Source organism: Vicugna pacos, chromosome 3 (assembly GCF_048564905.1).
Source record: "Vicugna pacos chromosome 3, VicPac4, whole genome shotgun sequence".
Classification (NCBI taxonomy): domain Eukaryota; kingdom Metazoa; phylum Chordata; class Mammalia; order Artiodactyla; family Camelidae; genus Vicugna; species Vicugna pacos.
This window is the reverse complement of record NC_132989.1, coordinates 72,217,980-72,242,714: the sequence shown is the minus strand read 5'-3', so window position 1 is coordinate 72,242,714 and position 24,735 is coordinate 72,217,980. Positions and strand designations below refer to the sequence as shown.

The following is a 24,735-nucleotide window of genomic DNA, read 5'->3' as shown; positions in this document are numbered from 1 at the left end:
TGTAATTCCCTGGTCCCAGGAAGGCATGGATTTGGGACTGTAGATTTGTTCTTTCTCCTGTCCTAGGGCCCCAGGCTTCATCTTTAGCTTTAATAAGAAGCTTTATCTTCTGTAGAAGAGACCATGATCTGAATTTTTCAAACTCTACCCTTGATAAGCCCTGCTTTTCCAGCCCTTTGTCTTGCTGTAAAAATCACATGTGACTGTCGGAAGCAGACATTTCTCTTTTGTGTTCTGCTGTAACGGTGCTCAGATGTCCCCTCTCCTCACTCCAAGTCCCCAGAACGCCAGTACTTCAGGCTGACAAGGGAAGGGTCATGTGCCCGAAATAACAGTGGAGGACACACATCACTATTTTTCAAATTATTATCTTTGTCACACAGGTATCAGTAACTAATAAATAACTCTTTTTGTGATGGTTTAAAAATATGTGCATCACACTGTGGTTTTAGATACCTGTATACTAAGGCACATAAATACGTCCCAAGTGCATGCTGACTGTTCCATGGGGCACGTGTTCCTAGAAGCTAAGCCCTCTGTGGTGCCCCTGGGACGGAAACCTCAATGAAAAGCAGGGCAGGTTGTATTCCTCAGTAGGAAAAATGTACTGGTGATGACATTCCTAGCTAAGTACTAGGTCTGACTGTCAAATGTCATTGAAAGAAAGCTCTGCAGACCACCGTGAAGTTAGGGGGAAACTCCTGCCTGAAGATGAGACCAGCCCAGGTTCTAACATTAATCCTGCCTGTCGGCACGCCTGCCTCGCAGGCAAATGGGTTAGAGTGAAAATGTGTTGTAAAATACTAATGAGTTAATGTGCATTAAGGTGTTTGGAGTATAGCAGTTGCCTTAAGAAATCTGAGGCACGAACATTGAAAATATGCTTTCAGGTGTGACAGTTTGGATTACAGAGACCATTTATAATCATTGTATCGTGCAGGTGGAAAGAGTAAATGACCACATGAGTAGGCATAGCAAGTGGCCCCTAAAGGCAATACGCATCTTTTGTATTATATTGTATTGTTTGTATTGTATTGTATTGTATTTTTTAAACTACAGTTGACTTATAATAGTGTGTTAGTTTCAGGTGTGCAGCTTCAGATTCCTTTCCATTATAGGTTATTACAAGATATTGAATACAGTTCTAACATATCTCTCTTGGAAAGAATGAATCAGTGAATGAATGAAGAGCCTTGGGAAACGAAGAGGCAGTTAAAAGAGGATGGAGCAAGAGGAAGTGGTGCCCTGGAAGGCAGGGGAGGGGAGAACTTCAAGAAATGAGTGGTCGTAGAAATTATTGAAGAGAGGCAAGGTGAGATTGCATCTGGCCCTTAAGATGTCAGTAGTGGCTGTTGTCAAATTTCAGAGGTGCAGTGGGGTGTTAGCTAGATGGTGGTGGGTTAGAAAGGGAGACACAGGGATTGCAGAACTTGACTATGAAGGGAGAGGATACAAGACAAGGGAAGAATTTGCCTTTGAAATGATAACTGAACTTGGACTTGTTGATAATCTCATTAAAGTGTCCATTGAAAATGAGGGGTTGAAATGAAAAAAGAAGAGGAGGACAAGTAAAACCTGACAAGGGGGGTCTGAATGCATTGATGGAGTTTGAAGAGAAGTGTCCTCCTCTGAGACTTGAGGAAAAGTGTAAACTAGGGCCACAGTCTGGACCAAGGCTCTTTCTTAATCCAGGCCTTCCAATCTCATTCATCATTCTTATGAAACAAATGAAACTGCTAGCTGTGAATGTGTATATGTTAACTTAGTCATTTAGCTGACCACCTTAGGATTTGAAGAACCAGTGGGGAAATTTGAAAGGCCCATGCCTATTTAAAAATAGCAGCTTTATACAAAATGTACTGATTCTCCAATTTCCTCAGAACAGAAGAGGTTTTAACTCATGACTCTAATCACTCATTTTAAAGCAGAGCATAGAGCATTTCATGATTTTGTGATTTTTGGTCCTGCAGCTAGTAGTTATCAGTTTTGTGCCTTTTGAATGGAAACTGTGAGGAATCTTGCTCTCCCCTGTGTGTTCCCTGCATCCCTGAGATGCCCTTGGGGCGAAGGGCTTAGCAGCAGTCTGTCATGAACTGGGTGCTGGCCCCATCCTAACCTGGAAAATTCTGCAGACCTAGGCACACACTCAGCATCCAATCAGCATATCTAGGAGTCTGTCAGCTGTGGTCTGTTGCTGCTATTCACTGCTAATTGAAACAAAATTAAGCAGTAGCACACAAATATATCTGGCATATATGGACTTAGAGATAGGCTTACTTCTATGCTGAAGTGTTTAGTAGACTAAGGAGAAGAGTTAATTGTGACTATGTAACAAAAGATTTTTCAGAAAGAAGGGAGAGAGGGAGAAAATTAATATCCCTGAACATCCACTACATGCCAGACACTGTGTTGGCTGCTTTGTAAACCTTTTATATAATTCTCATGACTAACCCAGTGTGCTAAGTATTGTTTTCCCCCCTCTAAGGCTCAGAGATTATAAATGATATATCCAAGGTTCCTTGGTTATTTAATGGATACTCTAGGACTATCAGACTGGAAGGACTCAATAAAAGTTCATGGAATAGATAACTACAACAGAATGGCCCAGCTCTCCTGATATGTTTTAAAAGAAATATACAATTTGTTTTATTTATATATATATACACACACACACATACACACACATATATAATTATTTTATATTTATATTATATATGTGTATTTATGTGCAGATATTTGTGTTATGTGGTGGGGTGCATTTGTATGTGTATTAAAAACAAAGCTAATTGAGTTTTAAAGTAGCCATTCTTTGGTGATTTGGTTTAAAGAACAGATTAGGATAAATTTTTTTTTTTAGCGTTGACAGTTTTTTGAGGCCTTAAAAATAATTTAGTCTCTTAATTAGTCAAAGTGTCCTTTTTCAAGATCATTAGTTTGCTAGTCACCCTTCCTAACATGAAAATATGAAGGTGTATTTCAGCCCACATTCTAATTTAAGAAAGGTTTACTTGTTTTCAGTGTCCAAGAAAGAGATGAATGTGGTGGTTGTCCAGTAATTATGCCCTGACCTGTTCCAGGTCACTTTTCTCCCTTGTCTTCTCCATAAACAAGAAAAATGGGTGTCACTTTCCTCCATTTGGAGGAAAAAGAATGTTTCTTAGGAAAAACAGTCTCCTACTATATGAAAACCAGTTTGCACGTCTCTGGTCTAATTATATACCCTTTTAAGCTCATAACAAGCATCAGTTAAGGCTTACTTACGTGTTCTTTCAAACAAAGCAAAACAAAGCAACACAAAACCCCAGTTCCCTCATTAAGTTCAGGAGAAAGTTCCTTGTTCTCAAATCTGTCTGGAGGATGAGGCATTCTAAATCTTCTCTGACACCTCTCAGAAGCACTTTCCTCATATCACAGAGGTGTGGCCAGCGTTTTAAGCCCTAAATTGAGCAAACCAAATTGTCCTGGCGACTGCTTAGTCATGCATTAATCAGTGTAGAGATGTTTCTGGCGTGGACATGAGGGAAATCAGAGGTGCTCACCTATAGCCAGAGCCCTGGCTTTCTGCAGTGGGTCCCGGAGTTTGCATTCAGTTACCTTCTGAAAGTATGAGGCTGGAAAATGATGTTTTCTGTCCCCACTCCCTTGTAAGTACCTTCTCTCCAGCTCTGGAGTTCCTTGGTGGTTGTCCAGGGTCTGCAGGGGCATCGCAGGCAGGCCTGAGTGTCCTGAACCTTATTTTACTACTACTCACATCTATTAAAAATTCTCACTTCTGGATCTCATTCCTTCAGAATTCTGTGCCTACTATGTGATAATTATGTAATCCTAAAAAAAAAATCCTCCCCGTTTATTTTAAGGAAACATAGACGCATCTGGGAGAAAGCACTGCACAGAACGTAATGTAATCTGGATGTTAACAGACTTCCATTTCCAATGGGTGGGATTTTTTTTAAGGCAAGTTTAATAAGGTATAATATGCTTACAGTAAAATTCACCCTTCTTATTATACAGTTCTAAGTTTTGACAAATGCATGCATTCTTATAACCAGCACCACAATCCAGATATAGAACATTTCTGTCACCCCAAAATTTCCTGTGCCACCCCTTTGATGTGGCCGGTGCCTCCCTTAACCTCAGTCTCCTGGCAACTGTCGATCTGCCCTCCCCCGCTATAAATTTTACCTTTTGCAGAATGTCATACAAGGTGGAGTCATACATCAGGTAGCCATTTGAGTTTGGCTTTTGCCATTCAGCATAAAGCATTTGAGATTCATTCGTTGTAACGTGTCTCAATAGTTTGTTTCTTTGCATCTCAGAGTGGTATCCCATGTGTGGAGGTACTGCAGTTTTTTGTGTTCATCCATGGAAGGATATTAGAGGTGTTCTGAGTTTTCTGTGATTATGATCAGAGCTGCTATAACCATTCCTTCACAGGTTTTATGTGACTGTAAGCTCACACAATATCTAGGTGAATAACTAGGAATGGATTGCTGGGTGACATGGTAAGTTTGTATTTATCAAAGGTGATTGTTAAATTTCATAAGTTTTCTTCTAATTATAAAAGTTATGCATGTTTATCGTAGAAATTTTGAAGAACATAGAAAACTAAGGTACAAAGAAGGTAAAAAAAAATCCTAAAGCCACATATCTTTCATTTTCATCTGGGTATGTGCATACCTTAGCAAAAATGGTTGGTATTTATCCAGTTGTTTTGTGACCTATTTTTTACTTCACAAAATTTTTTGTATCATTATCATCATTTATTGTAATTTTTAATGCCTTAATATTATCCAAGAAATGCATCTGAAGATAGGAATATCACAAGTCATGGCAGATGGTTGCAGGAGATATTTTGGTACAGAGGAACTTAGAATTCCTCAGTTGTAGCTGTTTGCACAAGCCCTGTCATAATTGCTCAGCCCCATATCATAATTTTATCATTTAAATTTATAAATAAATTCATATTTTATTTAAGAACAGTTAGAAACTAATATGGCCGATTGCCTCTGTGTGGATGTACCCTTTAGATTAGAAGCATATGGGTATGAAGAGAATTTTGGGCCACTCTGCTGTATTTTTTCCCACTTGGGTAAACTCGGTAGCTATTAACAATGCTTTTAATGGTGACTGTAAGATTATTACCATTTTTCACTTTCATAAAAGAATTTGCACTATTTTAATTTTTTTAGGGGACGGAGGCAATTAGGTTCTTTAATTTATTTATCTTTTAATGGAGGTACTGGGGATTGAACCCAGGACCTTGTGCATGCTAGGAACACACTCTACCACTGAGCTATACCTTCCCCCTTTGCTCTATTTTTCTTAAGCTTTTTGTTTTTCTGGAGCTTCTGGGCCCTGAACTCCCTGTCAGCTAAGTATGGATACCAGCCTGTAACCAAGATTCAAGTTGTGTAGATTACTAGTTTGCTGTCTTGCTTATGTACATATTATCTAAAATCCAGCTATACTAGTAGCAACAATAATTCTTTTAAAAGAGTTGATCTAGAGCTTGGTTTTGGTTTTGGTTTTGGTTTTGTTAGAGAGTCAATTAAAGGGAATATATGCCTTCCAGTTTATTGGGAAGCATTTTAATGGGAAATTGGTTGGGTCCCTAGTTGGTAGATTAGTTTGGTGCAGGAGTGCATCAATCCAGTATGTGATCAATTTACTAAGTACCGTGGAAGTAGCTAGGAATACGGCTAGCCGGAATTCTATGCTAAGCAGTGTTTCTTAATTAATTAATTAATTTTTCTTTTTTAAATTGAAGTACAGTCAGTTACAATGTATCAATTTCTAGTGTACAGCACAATGTCCCCGTCTTGCATATGCATACATATATTCATTTTTATATTCTTTTTCATTAAAGGTAATTACAAGATATTGAATATAGTTCCCTGTGCTATACAGAAGAAACTTGTTTTTCTTAAAATCTATTTTTATATATAGTAGCTAACATTTGCAAATCTCAAACTTACAAATTTATCCCTTCCACTTCCTTTCCCCAATAACCATAAGATTGTTTACCATGTCTGCGAGTCTATTTCTGCTTTGTTGATGAGTTCATAGTGTCTTTTTTTTTTCAGATTCCATGTATGATTGTTATCATATGATATTTTTCTTTCTCTTTCTGGCTTACTTCACTTAGAACGATGATCTCTAGGTCCATCTATGTTTCTGCAAATGGCATTATTTTATTACTTTTTATGGCGGAGTAGTATTCCATTGTATAAATATACCACAGCTTCCTTATCCAGTCATTTGTTGATGGACATTTAGGTTGCTAAGCAGTGTTTCAAGGTGACTTTATATTCAGGTAGCTTATCTAGTTCCTGAAGAGATGAGAGAACATGTTTTAAGCAAACTAGGCATTTGTAAGTACTTAATGTTGTCACTAGCCTTTGCAGGCTGTCCTGTATTCCTGCTGCCCAACTGTAGGCTCCCCTCAGTTTTGAGTGATTTTAATTCAAACATTACGTTTCAATCTTGTTCTTCTTGCTTTAGAGATAGAAAGCTGGGTCTGAAAAGAACAGCAGAGCTCTTGTACAAGGAGGTCAGTGTTTGCACTCAGAAATGAAAGTGTTTTAACTAGTCTTGTAATGGTTTTTAGAGCTGTTCTGAATGGGATTTGGCATTTAGAGATGAGAAACATTTCAAAATTCATTGCTTAATATTTTTCCTTTCCAAGTATTTTTCTTTACTAATTTATATGATCTTCCATCAAATGCTTTCCTGTCATGATCATTACAGAACAGATCATTTTGGTATCCACGTGAACTGGTATAATTAGAGCAGGAGAAATTCAAGTTAGACATCAGGAAGAACTTCCTGGAAAGCTGTGACTATGGGAATACTAAGATAGGGCAACCTCTTCTTGGAGACATATAAAGGAAACATTTTAAAGTAGTCTTTGTGATGCAGTTTGACTTGTCTCTCAGCTCAGAATTAGGGGGAGTGCATGAAATCTTTTGTGACCACTTCCACTCTGCTTTTGTGATTCTTTGGATATCAGCAAAGGGAGAAATCTCTCCATGTTCAGTGCAAGTCTGCACCATTTTCATTATGGAATCATATGTGTAGGAATTCTTTCTGACAACAGGAACAGGTGGTCCTCTCCTTTAACAATTTCAATGGTGGAGAGAAACTTCTTTCCCCGTAAGGAAGAGAGTCCATATTTGGACATTTTGAATTACTACAAGTACTTTTTACCTGTGGTCTAAAATCTGTTTCTGGGCATTCTCTTCATTGGTTTTAGTTTTGCCCCTGAGACATTATATAGGGTCTCTGTTCTTATACATAATCCTTCAAAAGTTTGAGAACAGCGTTCATGCCTCCCCACTAAGTGTTCTCTCTGCCAGAGTAAAGCCCCAATTTCAACAGCCTTTCTTTACATGATGTGGGTTTGAGAGCTGTTAGCACCCTGGTGGCCCTCACCCTCCAGTTAAAACGTGGTGCCTCTAATTAAACAGAAAACTCTGGCTGGCTCTGCTCAGTGCAGAGGACAGTGGTCTGTTACCTTCCTTGCTGTGACCACTGTCCTGTGGTCTCAGGTGATCGTAGGTTGCTTTGGGCAGCAATGTCACACTGTCAGCTGTCCTGACGTTGCTGCCAAACAAAATCAGCAGTCCCACTCCTGGGCATGTATCCAGACTGAATCTTAATTCAAAAAGATACATGCACCCCAATGTTTATAGATAGCCAAGGCATGGAAACAACCTAAATGTCCATTAACAGTTGACTGGATAAAGAAGTTGTGGTATATTTATACAATGAAATACTACTCAGCCATAAAAATAATAAAATAATGCCATTTGCAGCAACATGGATGGACCTGAAGATTGTCATTCTAAGTGAATTAAGCCAGAGAGAGGAAGAAAAATACCATCACTTATTTGTGGAATCTTAAAAAAAAAAGACAAACAAACTTAATTGCAAAACAGAAGCAGACTCACAGACATAGAAAACGAACTTATGGTTACCAGCGAGGGGAGGAGGTGGCAAGGGATAAATTGGGATTTGCAGATACTAATATACATAAAATAGATAAACAACAAGTTCATACTGTATGGCACAGGGAACTATATTCAATATCATGTAGTAACTTACGGTGAAAAAGAATATGAAAATTAATATATGTATGTTTATGCATGACTGAAGCATTGTGCTGTACACCAGAAATTGACACAACACTGTAAACTGACTGTACTTCAATAAAAATATATGTGTACAAAAACAAAAACGAAACCCAAAATCTCTAGATCTTTTACACATCAGTTGTGTTTGGTTCTCTTCCGTCCTCTTGTAGGCTGCTGAGTTTTCTTCAGGTACAGTCCGTTCACTGATAGCTGGGAAGTTCATCTCGTTAGTGTTGGCCCTGTTCTTTCTGAAACTTGATTTGTAATAACTGACCTTCCCAACTTTGTTCCTGCCATTTGTCAATATGATAAGGACGTTTATGCCTTCACTGAAACCATTAGGAAACACGAAGAACAGGATAGAGCCCTGCTTATTTTGGAGAAAGGCTTTCTCATTCTTAAAACAATTATTTCTTTGTTTTGTTCTGATGTAGTAAGGAAGTGGTTGGGCTAGTTGCTACTGAGCCATGGGGCATAATTGGTGGCTTCCCTTTGTGGTGTCTGCCCTTAGCTTTCCACATCACGGCTTTCCAAGCTCTTTGATCAACTTCCTAGCTTTCTACATCTGAAAATTCAGTTTTCCTTTCAAGTCAGATGTGATATATAAATCTACTACTAGAAACTTTAAATGGTTTTAAATTGTGAAGTATTGGAAATAGCACAGTGCACAATATACTACAAAGCCGCCTTTTTACTTACCACGTAAAGACAAATTGAGAGGTTAATATTCTCCCCTCCGTTCAGAATGCTAAGGAATGTTCTTAGCCACAGAGACGAGTGCACACCCTACGCTGAACACAGGGTAGAATTCTAGGCGAGCGGAAGGTTCCCGATGGGGAACCCTGAGGAGATGGGTTGGTGACTGAGCTGCCACGTGACTCTGGGGTGCGTTCTGCGCATCTTGCTTTCTGGGGCTGCTCTTTCCACTGTTTTCCTTGTGTTTTGAAGGAGCAGTTTTGATGTAGGATGGTTGACCAGAGGTGTGTGAACTTGCCCCCGGAAACAAGAATATGGTGCTAGGTATTAAAATGTGAGTTTACAGCACCTCAAGGTGCAAAGAAATGGAGAATAAAGATGGCCAGAAAGTGAGGACATGGCAGAAAGCCCTGGAATTACATGGGGGTTCATAACTATCGCTGCAGGCTGGTGAGGGTGAGCCACAGTTATACACAGCGGGAGGCCTGTCTTGTCCTCAGGGGAGGAGCGTGTAGGGGTTGCCAGTGTTAACTGCATCTCTGAGGACTTGGCCATGAGGTTGAGAGACTGCCTGGCTCAGCCTCCTCACTAGGAGTATGTGACCTCAGGTAAGTTATCTAAGCACTCCTGCCTCAGTTTCCTCATCTGTCAATGGGGGTTGTACTAGAACACCGACCTCAGGGGCTTGTTTTGGGATTACATGAGTTAACACGTGGAAAGCAGTGAGAACCAGGCTCGGCAGATGAGGGGACGGTGATATGTGGTGCTCTAGTAACGAGGATGACCGTGTTCAGTGCTGATTGTATTTTCAAGACCACATGCCCTGGGGTAAAGGAGGACTGTCTGCGCATGCTGCTTTAGGGAGCTGCAGTGTTCACCCCTGGTGTCGACTGTCAAACGGATCAAAATATCCAGGTTAGGGGGCTGGGTCGACTCGTCTGTAGGACAACACTGAATAACTGGGAAATTTTTCTCCCCAGGTTTTCCATTTCTAAACGTCATGAGATCGTCATGCTTTGATTCGTATTCTTCATTATAGCATCGCCCTTTATTTCGAAGCATGGTCAGAATATGCTAAGTTTCTCGTTTGCTTGGTCCCTGATGATGCTGTAGGTGGGCTGCTGCTTCCTGATACCGCGCGGCAAGTCCTTTCCTTTCCTCAGGAAAGTGAGCACATTGCAGTTAGTAACCAGTTTCGCCCAAATTCGGTGGATTTGTTTGTTTGTTTGTTTCACAGAGGAACTTCACGAGATGGGGGCTTGCCTTTTTGGGGCCTGTGAATACCGTGAACCATCTCTGCAATAGCAATGGTTTTGATCTTGAAATAGTGGCAAGTAGTGACAGTAGACGGACCTGAATTCAGATCCCAGCCAGACCTTCTAACTTGTGCTGAGCCTCACTTTCTTCATTTATAAAATGGAAGTTACAAAAGCTACCTTTGCAATGTTATTGTAAGGATTAAATGTTTATTTCCTAATAGTGGTGTCCTGCGTTTATCCTGCTCACCTTGCTGGATCCCATTGTTACCTTGAATCAGTAGGTACCTTTTGGGCAAAAAAAGGGAAATGAAAGTATTCGTCTCATAAAGTACATTCCAGTGGACTGCTGACTCTGTGATGGATGCAACTAACAGTCAGTAGAGGTTAAAAGTATCTGCTATGGAGAGGAATTTCTTTAAAGATTGATGTTTTCAGTGACTTAAAACTTTAGATTTGAAAAAGAGAAATTGATTCTTGAGGTTACCCTAAGGATTAAAACCACCTGTTTAGAATCTTTTGGTCTTTTAATCCATGTTGAGTCTTCAAACAGCTGAAGACGAACATCTTGGATGTCTTTGGAAAAGTTGATACCATTGAACTGGATTATTTTTTATTGTAACAGTCGGTTGAAATTCTTTAATTTTTCTCCCTCTTTGCCTTTAAGCTTTGAGACGAAACACCTCAGATTTCTTATCTAGAGATGTAGAAAGCCCTTGGTGTTCTCCGTGACAAGAATAATCCATTTTTAGCAACTGTGTGCTCCATATGCTCAAAATTTAGCAAATTGGGTTTCAGTAGGAAAGCTTTAATTTCTCTAATTATTTGGAACATGTTTACATTGATTCAGGAGGGGTTACACGTGTTTTCCGTATATGGTCAGAAGGTTTTGGAGGTGTGTAATTTGGAAGGAGGGCATCACCAGTTAAGAAACAGTCTGTCCATGGATATAGATAACAAACCAGTAGTTCCCAGTGGGGAGATGGAAGAGGGGAGGGGCACTACAGGGGTAGGGATTAAGAGGTACAAACTGTTAAAAACAAAACAAAACAAAACAAAGCCTGTCTATCCTGTTAGGAATGAGATAACTTCAGGGCTTACTGTAATTTAAGGATTTCTTCAGTTAGACAGATGTCTTTAAAAACACAAATCATTGTTAAGTCTTGGGGGCTTTCTTTTGCTTGCCTATTAAAAAATTTTTCACGGAGAAGAGGTCTTGCATAACACTGAGAGGTATTTGGGTTTAAGGAAATATTGGGGACATTGTGACACAGTCAATGGAGTAGCCGACAGGCTTCTGTGTTGTCATGTCCTTTGGGGGAGCCCCTCAGTTACCAGGTGGCCAGCACACTCCTTTTTGTGTTGTTGGTTTTAAAGGGATAGAGTAGTCATGGAATGAGAAGTAATGTTGTGTCTCTTTGACAGGTAAATCATAAAGTCACGTACCTCTGGAAAACTTTTAGCATCCATTGGTTGTGGTGCTGTGCTTTTGGGGTAATGACAAGGAGCATGATTTAATGTTCGGTGTCAGATATCTCCTTTATCATTTGGGACAACATTGAAAATAATGCAGTTTTCCTTCAGTACCTAAACAGTGCTTTACTGATGAAGCTGTTTGTCCCAGTTCGTTTCTTTCCTGAATTAAGGGACACTTGCAGAAGTATAGCTTTTGACATTATGTTTGGGGTAAAGTAACTGAGAAAGTGAGGTTGTGTGTGTGCACGCGCACACGCGTGGGAGAGAGGGAGACAAAGACAGAGACGCACGGACAGACAGACAAGGGCAGGCAGGCAGGATGTGCTTATGAAAATAACCCTGTGAGTGTGTTGGCACTGCTTAGCCATCGTTTATTTTCAACACAATCCCCAACTCTTGCCTCTCTTAGATTTTTTAATTTTTGCTTTTTTTGGGGGGGGGGAAGTGTAATAGTATTCAGTTTTCATTTAACTGAGCCTGAGCTCTTCAGTGTTCCCTGGGAATCACTTGTTGTGCCAGAGCCTATGGCAGAGATTGAGTCAATAACCAGACCTTCTCTTGGACACACAGCTGTAAAAGAGTTCCCAGTTACTCTCTGTAGCTGAGATCTTGTGAATGGAATGGGGCCAGAGGTGGGAACCAGGCTCAGGCCTGGACAGCTCTGATGCTCTATATTCTTTTTTTTTCTGACTGGAAAAACACAGGGTAATTTGGGGCCCAAACTGTGGCAGAGCCACAAGGCGGCAGGAACCTGGGTCCCAGGAAAGCTCTTTGGAGAAGAGTCACCCAGGCAGCAGTGTATCCACATGGGCCAGTCTCTCGCCCGTCTGGGTCTCTGGGCGTTGTGAGGTTGCAGTGGGCCAGCGTACACAAACGCCTTGTGAAGAGTGAAGCACTAAGGAAATGAAAGGGATTAGCAAGTTTAACTGCACGCTCAGCCCTTTTGGATCGGATCTGTGTGCACTGCCACCAATGTTGTTCTTGTACCTCTGCATTCCGTGCTGAATTAGAAGGAGTAGATTCCAGTTGACTTTTGGCTGAACGGTACTTCTGGTGAAGCCAGCATTTGGCAGTTCTGTACGTAGGGCCCATTTTCCACTGGCCAAGATCCCTGAAGAGTTGACCTGAAGATTCAGAGAGAATCTTAAGTAAGGGACAAAAAAGGACAAGGCCAGAAAAGTGGGCTCCTGCATTCTAAAGCCATTGTTGGTTCTGAAGTGAGGAGAAGGGAATCTCTGAGCGGGCCCTCCCCCTCTCCCCGCACTGTTGTACCCTAAGAAAGACAGCTGCGCCAGGATGGGGGTGTGGCCAGTAGTTGGATGTGAGTAGTTTGAAAACACACTCTCCCCCCTTTATAATGTGTCACAAAAATACATTCTGTAGTGCTGCTTTTGCCCTTAGTTCTTGATTTTGATCACATGAGATGTTCTTGGCAGGCATTAAAATTCAGGTCCTCCTCCCCACCCTCTTTGTTTTTACAAAGATATTTCCAGATTGCAGTTCCTGCAGAATGAATATTTCCCTCTCTTTGCTCATTTTCATTTATCTATTTTCCATCTTTCTTGCCCCTTTCCCGTTTCAGTTAAATTCCTTGTTGCTTTGTCTTTGTAGCCTGTTTCTCCCCTTACCATTGTCAACACCCCTCAGCGGACTTTCAAGTCTAGATAGCTAGCACCATTCTCTTAGAATAAACAAATAAGTAAAGCAGAAAACAAAGCCACCATCTCTTGGTAGTGCGTGTTCCTCCTGAAGTCATCCGTGTCATCTTTGGACATCTCTGGTCCTTAGAAGGCTCTCAGTGTAGAGTTGAACTCTGCCCTGTTCTTCCCCTCATTGTTTCCTGCTTTCCCCTTGGGGCTTGCAGATCATGTCTCACCCCTTGTCTGCATGGCGGACCCTCAGATATTTGCAGCGGTGACTGTCTACCCGTGGGTCTGTTCTTCTTTGGCAAAACAGTCCTAGTTCCTTCAATTGTTCCTCGTATGACAACGTGGTTCCTGTGTCCCTGCAGCATCCTTGTCATTTTCCTTGGAACACGCTGTCAGTTTTATCTATATTTATATTAAAGTATTCCATGGCCCAGGTATGTCAGGGACAGGTACAGAGAAGAGCTGGACCATAACCATACTTAATGAAGTTACTAGGTTTCCATCAATGCAGGATCGGGCAGAATTAGCATTTTTGGGTGGCTGTTTCAGTGATAACTCATGCTAAGTTGATTATTGACTAAAATCCCCACTGGTATCTAACTATTAAACTGCATTTTGCTTTATTCTTCATTTTTGCAGTTGATGATTTTGGAATAAATATAGGATATTTATTCTTCAAGAAGTAATGGAATAATGCAAGTGTAGAGATTATTCCTTAAGTATTCTTATATCCAACCCAGTGTATTTCCTACAATGATCTGTTTAAAGTGTCAGATATTTGTTTTCAGTTTCTAGGAGTTCTGTGTTTTTATAGAATCTGTGAGTAAGTTAGTGATTTTTTTTTTAAAGGAATTAAGCTAAGCAACTTTTTAAAGCCTACTTCTGGCCTTTTGAGGAATCTGGAGTCATTTACTGACCTCCGGCATGAATTGTTTTTCACTCAATTCAGCTGTTGTTACGGAAACAAAGAATATTTCAATTCTATAGTGGTGAATCATTCCATCAAGTTGAAAATCAAGAAGTTTTATTTTTGTGTGTATGTTTAACCAAGTTTAATGCAGAGGTTTGAATAATGGATGCCTTTTTAATAAATATTACTTTATATATTTAACTTATGGTAATCATTCCTTTTGATTAATAATCTTGGTAATTGTGTAATTCATGTGTTTTATATCCTTGTCAGTTTTGTCTCCTTGTTCTGTCTGTCAGCTATTGAGAGAGACATGCTAAAGTTTCCCATTTTGATTATGGATTTGTCTAATTCTCCTCTTTGGATTTGTTAATTTTTCTTTTATGTATTTTGAAGCTGTGTTACTAGGTGCATGCAGATTTAATACTGTATCGTCTTATTTAACTGACATTTTATGATGAAAGTTCCTCTTCCTCTAGTCACATGTCTTGGTTTATAAACTACTTTGCTATTGTTTTGGCTATGCTAGCTCTCTTTTGGTTAGTGTTGCACAGTGTATCTTTCTACTTAAACTTTCTGCGTTATTTTGAAAATATGTCTCTTGTAAGCAACATACAAGTATTGTAACTGTTCTTGAATTAAAAATCCAAACTTGTCTATCTCAAAATTGTATTCAGATCTGTTAGTTTGTTTACATTTGATGTAGTTGCTGATGTAGTTGGATTTATATTTATTATATAAGTCTATTTTACACATGTTTTATGTTCTCCTGTCTTGTGTTTTTGGTTATTTATTTTCTGTTTCATTTTTCACTCTGTAACTTGCTGGCTGTACATTCTTTTATTATTCTGCTAGTGGTTACCCTCAACTTAAAACATGTATTTGAAATTATAAATATAGTAAGATAATTATTTTTAACACATTTCCAAAACTTAGATACTCTAATTCCACTTCCCTTTTACGTTGCTGTGAACTCCATGATATTATAATTATTATTTTGTACACTAGATATTGTATTTACTTACTTTGCTGTGCCTCATAGCCTCTTGCATGTCCGTATTTATGTTTGAGATCATTTTGCTTTTGCTTGAATAAGTTCGTTTAGTATTTCTTTTAGTGCTGACCTACTGGCAGTGAGTTACCTCAGTATTTGTCTTAAACATTTAATTTCAGCTTCATTTTTAAGAATATTTTTGTTAGGTAGGGCATTGTAGGTCACTGGTTATTTTCTTTCATTGTTTCAAGTTATTATTCCATTGCCTTCTAGCTAGAAGACATAATTCTAGCCATAATTCTCTTGAGTGGTTCTGCCCTTTCTGGAGTTTTAATTATATTTTATTCTCATTTCCATTGGTTTCAGGTGCCTTTGAGACTATTAGTTTTAGTTTTTCAGTCTTTATTTTCTCGTTGTTATCAGCAGGAATGTTGGTCTACACTGCTCTGTTTCATCCTGTCTAAAAAGAAGGTCATTCCTACTCCAGAGGCTGTTTCTTTTTTTCTTTTTTAAATTTTCTTTTTTAAAATACTTATTTTATCTTCTCTTTTATTTTTTTGGAGGGGGAGGTAATTAGGTTAATTTATTAAGTTGTTGTTATTTATTTTAATGGAGGTACTGGCGTGAACCCAGGACCTCATGCATACTAAGCATGTGCTCTACCACTTGAGCCGCACCCTCCCCCCTCAAAGGCTGTCCCTGAAGAAATGTCCTTATGAGTCTTTTAGTTCATTTTAGTTTTCCTTCCTTAAAAAAATTGACATTCTGCTATTTTCCTCTGGATCTAACCAATTTATATTGAACTGAATTTTGTTGACTTAGTTTTGGTTTGGATAATAAATTTGAATGATCTTGACATTTTACATTATACAAAAGATGCTTTAAACATGCCTTAAATCAGTGGTTCTTAACTTTTTTGAATCATATTCTCCTTGTACCCTCCTAGGAATCTCTGATGAAAAGACAGTCTCCCCAGATGGATGCTTAAAATTGTGCATGTATATTCAGGGGATTAAGGAACATTTCTCTGATTTCCCCTTCCCTCTCCACCCATGTCTACCCATGGATTTCAGGATGAGAATCCTTGTATTAAGTACATAAAATCAGTGTTAAGTATAAAGATGTAGATAAGTCAATTAATACTTGAGCACTTGCTGTTTGTACAGCAACAGGTTGAGAAGAAGAGTGCCCTGGGCCTGAAACAGGAAGATGTAGATTTGATTTGTGGCTCTGCCACACGCTGGACCTGATATTATCAGAGTTCTCATTTATAAAATAAAAGTTATAATAATATTTCCTAGATGTGGGAATAAGATAAGACAGTACACAAGGAAACACTTTATAAATTATGGAGTACTGTTCACATAAAAGATAATACATGTGTGTAAGTAGATATGCATTTATCTACCTATAATATGTGCATACAACATACAGGAAATAGTTTTTACAGTTTCAAACTTTGTTTTAGAGAAGTACTTCAGTTGAATGCAGTAACTGGAAATAAAAGTCTTTGTGCCTACAGAACTTTCTTTGAAATTTTGCTCGAGGAATGTAAAGGTAATATAACGTGGGGGTGGGGGCAGAAATCAAGAAACCCAATGCTGTTAATCTGGCTCTGGGATCCTGTCAGTGCTGGTACTAGTTAGTACCTGTACTTTTATTCACTGACCTATAACGTGGGACAATACATCTTTTTAAAATTTATTTTTCAAGGATCTTAAAACATTCAGCAACACTGTGCTTTGCAGAGAAATCTCTGGGTAGAATTACTGGGTTTTTCTGTTGTTACTGTAAAGAGGGCAAGTTTCAAATACTTAAAACAAAGAATTAAATTTGATAGTTCACTTAGAGCATTATATTTATAGTATGATAATGGTTTTAGTGGCATGTATTAGAAAATGTTCATTATAATATTTAACATGTCAATTAACATTTACCTTCAATAAACAACAAGGTCCTACTATACAGCACAGGGAACATGTGCAATGTCTTATAATAACCTAATAATGAAAGAGAATGTGGAAAAGAATATATATGTATAACTGAATAATTATGTTGGACACCAGAAAGTAATACAACATTGTAGATATACCATACTTCAATATAAAAAAAAATTACCTTCATTGTGCTTCTGTCAAAAATCATCCCATGTAAAGGCTGTGTAGAATACTAGAATATCTTAAAGGGCAGAACAGTCTTACTGTCACATGAAAAGGTGACAATTATCAATAAAAAGCACTTATTAAATTCTCATTTTTGTTTGTTACAATAAAAGTAGTGTTCCTAACGTTTTTTGAATCTTTAGATGCCTTTGAGAATATGATGAAACTATAAACCTTTCCTTAGAAAATTGGGCACACATGCACATAAACAATTTTGCTAACAACTTTAAGAAGTTCTCAGGCCACCCATAACCCCATACGGACTCACTATAAAAAGATGCACACTTTGTTCTCATTGTCATCACTTGAAACAATACTATTTGTTCACTGCTCAATCATGCCAGGTATTTTAGAAACGACATAGTTAAAAGGCTGTTGTCCAGAAAATGACATTGTTATTAACAAAATATTTACAGTTATATATTTTGTGTATATATATATATATATATATATACACACATACATACATATATGTGTGTGTGTGTATATATATATATATATATATATATATGGTTATATACACTATCTATAGAGGGTGGAAGAACTTACTACAAGAATACCCAGGACCAGGATAATGCAGCCACCAAGCTATTCAGAGACATTGAATTTGAGACCATTAGAGAGTAATGAAAAAATATTTAGAATGTGCTTATCAATGTCAATGTCCATTTCCATCTTAAATGCCATTGGAAGAGGAGTTAAGAGAGTCGAATGAAGGTGGCAAAAACATTGAGTACCTTTTTGGTTCTTTGAGAGGAAATCCATAGGTGTCACAGCATTTCAGCAGAAGGCTTGGTCTTTGAGAATTATTGATGAGTTTTACAAATAGAATTTCTCTAGGGGGATGCTTGATAGTAAAAAAAAAATATGTTGGTTTAATACGCATGATGTTTTTGTTTGTGCTTATATTGAGAGATACTCAGTGTGATTATGTTTAGTTACGTTTTTCTGCTTTACGTAAACTTTGTTATTTCTGTTGTCCATGTTACCTGGCCTTCAGTGGTCTTACATGCGTATTTGAGTGCTTTTTATTTGGTCATGAGTAGTAGGTGGTACACATTCACTCGTCAGAAGGGGAAGGGGATCATTTTGATATTGCTGTCAATTGATTCATTTGGGAAAGTGAAAATTTTGACCTCCTGAAGGCAAAGGTGAATTTAAATGTGAATAGAAGAGGGAAGATCAGAGTTCCTTAAATCAAAATTTAATCAGACCAACTAACAATGTGGACACCATTTAGTAATAGGCTTTTATAAAAGTAGGCAATACATTTCAGTGGCAATGGAAAAATATGAATTAGTCAGTGAAGAAACATTTATTAAATGTTAACTTGGGAAACAATAAAAAAGAAAGTTTTGGCAAAGTTGGGATAAAAATGATACTCTTGATCAACCAGCGCAGGTAGTGACGCAAGTTGATACATTTTTGGAAAGCAGTCTCACAATTGTGACAATTGTGCCCTTCTTGGCCTCATTTCTTGAATTTTATTCTAAAAAAGTAATTTAAAGTATAAAAACAATATACATGAAAATATTTATTGTATTTTTTACAATGTTAAGCTAGAAATACTCTACATGTACAACAGTAGAGGAATGATTAAGTTATGGAACATCAAATCTTTGATGGAATGCAATTGAAAATGGTGCCAAAAATTGTAACAGCATGGAAAAATGCTTTTGATGGAAGAGAGAGCACAGCTGTACATGTGGCTATGCCATGAGTATGGTTATGTACTAATTAGCTGTGCACTGAACAAAAACTAGAAGGAAATGGAAAAAAAAGGTTGATAAATTAGGGTGGTGTCAGAATAGATGAAATTTAGGTATCTTTAATTGTTGTCTTTTGTTCAATAATGAAAAGTTCAAGACAATTTTCTAATTTTATGCACTTACGGATTATGTTCAATATTGAATTAATTGGGAATTTAAGTATTTGGTGTGAAGGATTTTTTTTGCCCTTAATGGACAGCTGCTGTTTCAGAATGATTTATTGAGTAGTTGATTCTTTCCCCACTGATTTGAAATGCCACCTTTATTATTACTTAATTTCCCTGACAGGGGCAAGTTGTGATCCCTCCCCCCACAGCTCAGAACATTATTCTCTTTCTCAAAACTTTTGTTTCTAGTCTTGTGAGTTGACTCTTCCAGATGAACTGTAGAATAAGCTTGTTGAGTTTCATTCGACAAATTTGGTTTGGGTTTTGATTAGAGTATATTAAATCTATAGATTAATTTGGGAAGATAATTTGGGAAGATAATATTGTACCTCTTATTGTTTCCAGAAGTTTCAGTAAAATAGCCGAGTGGTTTTTTAACTTGGGATACGGTGAATTGATAGAAAGATGGTAGCACATCTCTTGGGTTTTTTTTTTTTTTTTTGCGTAGAAGAAGAGTGATTTCAATATTGATGCCAACATTCACTTTACAAAAGTTTATAGTTTTCAGTGGCCTAAAACAAAGTATGCAGTTGACTCCAGATGGGGAAAGGACGGAGGCACACTGGAATTCTGTAAATTGGAATTTATCTTTGCCATCAATAAAACTAGTGGCCTTTTAAGAAAAGTAGATTTTGAGTGGCCACAGTGATTAGAAAGTCCTCAATCTTAGTCAAAAATTATTACCGGTGGCTGTCTTGCTATTTATGCTGTACGTGTCCCTCAGCACATTTTCAGAAGCCCGTTCCTCCCGCTGGCCTTCTTTGTAGCTTTATCTAAATCTCCTTTGAGCTTTGTCTAACTTTTCTTGATGAAAATGTTCATGTTCTTTTCCATGCGTATTTTCTTTCCCAGTCTTCCTCTCCTGCCACGTCCCCCTCCACGCCTCCTAGTCCCTTTCCATCTCACTGGGTCTCTCTGTTGGTGTCTGTAACACCCTTCCCTCCTCCCGTGACACTCTTCGCCGCATCTTCCTGACCTCCGTGATTAGCAAGTGAGCGACTCCTCTTAGTGCTGAATATTACTCTTAGTGCTAGGACTGCTGGGCACCTCTCTTTAATGGACATGCCATTTCTGACATGAATGTTTATCTTTTGACCAATGTACAGCACGATGTGATCTTGAAAGGGAGGCATAACTGAATTGTGAAACTGTGCTGTTTGGAGTTGTGTTGCATTGGAAAGGGTTGCAATTAAACTTTCATAAGTCATCGTCCTCGTTTACCTACCAAATAAAATAGTAATATGATCATTGTTTTGAATAGATACGGATTAGATATCCTTGTGATCTGTGAAAAAATTTGGTCTGCTTATATAATTTATTTTCTAACATTAAAAAAAATATCACCAACAGGTCAGTCCAGGTTCTGTCTATGGATAATCAACAGTCTCTTTAGAAACCAGGAATGTGACTAAAGCAAGATTGTCTTCCTTTTTTAGGAAATGGAATTTCGTCTAAGTTTCTTCTCTGTCATTTCAGACATTTGTTGTTTTTTTGCTTTTCAGATCCTCTTTCTGAACTTTTTTTTTTGAAACTATTGTGTAGTAGATTTTCCCTGGCATGTTACTTTCTATTGATTGTGTGTGTGTGGTGTGTGTGTGTGCATGTGTGCTCACACACCTGCTCACACACAGAGAAAGTCTAATTCAAAATTGTGAGCTAGTGGTTTTTTTTTTTCAGAGCTCCACACTTTGTATTTATACCTGTTCATGGTTCAAGATGATGTTTCATGTGTGTGATGATTGCAAACCATCTAGAAAACTAGGAAAACATAGCCTTTTTGTTTCTAGAATTTTAGATGAAATAACCATGTGATTACGGGAAAGAGGAGGTCCGTACTGATCTTGTTTCTGGTCCTAACTGGCCTAACTCTTGATATTTTACACTAACACCCAGCAAAGGCCAGCAGGTGTCAAGGAGACTGTGGAGACTCCTCTGTGTTCACTTTTTCCCCCTGTCACAGGGTGAGGAGCTCTGGAAGAGTGGGTGTGTTTTTGTAGGGCAAGCACATAAAAGCCCAGCTGCTTTTCCACAGTGGACTGAGCTCTGGAGGCCCTCCAAAGTGGGCGACCCTTTCTACCTCCCGGTTTCCATTTCCCTGCCACTCCCACAGGCTGGGTGGAATCCACCTGCTCCCCGGAGGCCCCTGTTTTATTGCCTTTTTGTGTTTGAGGGGAGGGAGTGTCCCAAATCTTTGGAGTCCTCTGGGTCCCAAGACCACCTGGCCAGTTCATCCACCGTGGCCACCTTGGTGGCAGCATTATCGAAGGAGCCCCAACACACCGCCTCTGGATGGTAACATCCCGGGGAGCACTGGCCTGCTGCCCACTCCCTCGACCTGCCTGCCTGCTTCCTTCCTTCCTTCCTTCCTTCCTTCCTTCCTTCCTTCCTTCCTTCCTTCCTTCCTCAGAGTGTGCCCCAGTGACCCAGGGTGGCAGCTCCTCTCCTTGGGACCAGGATACTTAGCTGGGCTTTGTGCCAACCAGAAGCTTTCAAGAGAAAGTGTGAGGTCAGGCTGAATGAGACAGAGGACTTGGAAACCTCTCAGAGAAGACAAACAGCAGCGGGAAAGGCACCGCAAGTGTTGGATCGCATGGTGCTATTTGTTTGGCAATGTTTGTGAATATTTCAAATTCTTACAACTCCCTGTGATCCAGTACAGAGTCAGGCCATAGCTAAGAATAATTATTTTGAAGTTTTATACTATAGTGGTGTCTCAGGTACAGGAAAAAATAAATATAGGCAATGATGTCCATCAGGTAGGAATTCAAACAAGGTAAAAGCCAACAAAGTATTGTATTTACACATCTAGTAAATGAAATTCTTCCATATGCACTGAGCTTCTTCAAGTTTAAAAACAGAACAAACCAGCTCTGGTACCCATACTTAAATATATCAGAAATCATCTCCCTGTTGTTCAAAACATTGTTGCTGGGAGGAGGGTTCCTGGAATTTGAGCTCGCCCACGTGACGTGAGCATAACAAAGGGCCCAGTTTTGGACCAGGGCCCTTTTTATTGTGGTTTCTTAGGGCCAGGACAAGTAAGTATGACGATGCCCTGACTTACTCATTTTTTTCCAGGGGCAGATGACGGTCTATGCGAAGTTTGGCAAAAACGTTTATCTTCCTAAAGATGCCGAGTTTTACTTTATTTATAACGGATCTCGTCAGAGACACGTCGTGATTGCAGAGCGCACAGAGGATAATGTTCTGCAATCCAGTGTTCCAGGTGAGGTGTCCCCTTGATTGAGCAATTGGGAAATGTCTTTTGGCATCTTCACAGCGCTCCAAGGTGGGAGGGGTATGAGTGAGTGTGTATGTGTGTGCGAGAGCGTGCGTGTGTGTATGTGTGTAAGGAAGGGCACTCGCACTGGATTATCCCACGTCTGAGGCTCTTCCAGGCGTGTCTGCAGCCCCCTGAGCAGCCACAACATAGACCTAACGCTCCAGGTTGGGTGTGCCTTGGATGCAGTCCGGTGGAGGAGATGCTCTGTCTCAGTATCACCCTCTGTGGTCCCAGGGCTGTTGCCTGGGATGGTTGAGGCAGATCTGAGATATCTGACAGTTCACTCTCTCTTCCTCATTCTCCATGGGTCAGTCTAGCAACCTCTCTCTGCTTTGCTCCCTTTGGTGGCTGGAGTTCCTTCCTCGGCACCCTGTTCATCCAGATGCTTTCTTGCTGGATCTCAGGCTTCAGAACTTTCTCTTCCCACCATAAAATGTTCACATTCCAAAACCTGTAATTCTCCCTGATATCTTCAAGTACCACAGGGACAAGTGACAAATTAATATGTTATCATGAGCCCTTCTCGGATGCGGTTGTTTTGTATTTTCGTTGGCATGTGGGCTGTACATCTGAGACATCGAACTCTAGCCTAAAGGTATAATCAAGATGTCATAACCTGCAGGAAAGGAGGGTTTTTGTTCTTCTTGTTTGTTGATTGGTCAGTTTTCTTTAACTTGTGGGTCTTTCAAGACCTCTTAAAATATACAGGGAATTTTTTAAATAGGTAAGACTGGCCTCATTTTTAAAAGAAAAATGTTTCGAAGTGCATCTGTAGTATATCTGTTGAATGCAGGGGAGAAGGAAGACAGTAAACCTGCAAACACAGACGTAGTAAGAACTGTAACGATAACAAAGACCTTTCAGACCTACCTGGGTTTGGACACTGAGTCAGTCTACTGTGCAATTTCTGGGACTTTGGACGATTTTAAGCAGTTCTCTCTCAGACCCAGTAACTCCCATTCTTGTAAGAAAAACAAAGTCAAACCACGTTAATGGCATGGAGTTATACCGGCTGCCAGTCTCCTTGGCCCTGGCCTTGTGCTTTGGCGTTTATGTTGATAGTTTTTGTTGCATTTACCTTGGCTGCTTCTTGGTTTTCTCTCTTTTATCAAGCCTCTTATAGAGAAAGAATAAAAATACTAACTAAAGTGCCACTCCTAACATCAAAACATCTGTTTTGTCTTTTTCTTTACTTGCATGTAGGGGAATACTTCCTTCCCACTCCTCATGTGTCAAAGAAAATCTTTTTGATTATATTGTAGTTTGCTTAGAAGAGAGGGTTCTTTGATTTTAACAACTTCCCTGTAGACAAGGGACAGTCCCTAATTCTGGATCATAAATTTCCCCTGGTTACAACTTTGCCACGGCAACCTTTCCAGAGTACGTACAACAGATTTCTGAGGAGATACTGGACGTGTCTAGTCTGCAGGTGGGGGCTGCATTCTGCGTCTGTACCGTTAGACCGCTTTAAAGAGGCGACGATGTGAAAATGGCAGTAGCTCTTGCTTAGCAAACGTGGGATGCTCTTGTTCCTTGAAGCCTTGCAGCATAGCCTTTGGAGAATAAGGCAGAGTAAGGGTGATTTGTACCTATTAGCTGTTTGTCTGGGGGCCAGTGGTGGGTGAATGTTAACCCTTCTTCTGTCCAGCTCGGATTATCATAATCACAGAGGTTTGGTGGTAGTAATTCCTGGAAATTCTGCCAAGGACAACAGAAAAATGTACCTGGTTAGAAGTCCACCAACCTTGGCAAAATGAAAGAAGAGTGTAAGGAGGAGGGACAGGTAGCAGGATTAGGTGGCCACCCACGAGCAGAAGTACCAAGAACACCTATAAGACAGAGAAGCCATTCTCACAAGTGGGGAGGCGGGCAATGAACAACATATGTGATGTTTCTGTTGAGTAGTGTTTACCCACTCCAGTCACATTCGGAAGAATTCTGTGGAATTAGGGTAAACTTGTGTAACTTTGGTGCCATCTTATAAAACTAGCACCTAAATAAATACATAAAAATGTATGACTCAGAAGGGAATGCAGAGCAGGAAAGGGCAGTAGCCTTTAAGACAACAAACGTGAATGTGAGGGTTGGGGTTGAAGTACAAGGTGAAGTTAAGCCAAATAACAGTGGTAATGTTATTGAAAAATAACATTACTGAAAAATTGTACTGAACACTGGAATTTGACACAACACTGTAAAATGATTATGAATCAATAAAAATGTAAAAAAAAAAAAAAGAAAAAA

The 24,735-nt window shown here is 39.3% G+C and overlaps 1 protein-coding gene across 2 annotated transcripts in view; it reads left to right on the top strand.

Moving 5' to 3' along the window:
* ARHGEF28 (Rho guanine nucleotide exchange factor 28) overlaps positions 1 to 24,735 on the top strand; it is a 276,600-nt gene that overhangs the window by 83,900 nt on the left and 167,965 nt on the right. For both annotated transcript variants that reach the window (XM_072958530.1, XM_031674979.2), the window contains exon 3: positions 22,290 to 22,437. In XM_072958530.1, the coding sequence (XP_072814631.1) occupies positions 22,290 to 22,437 (148 nt within the window). The remainder of the gene's footprint in view (positions 1 to 22,289; positions 22,438 to 24,735) is intronic.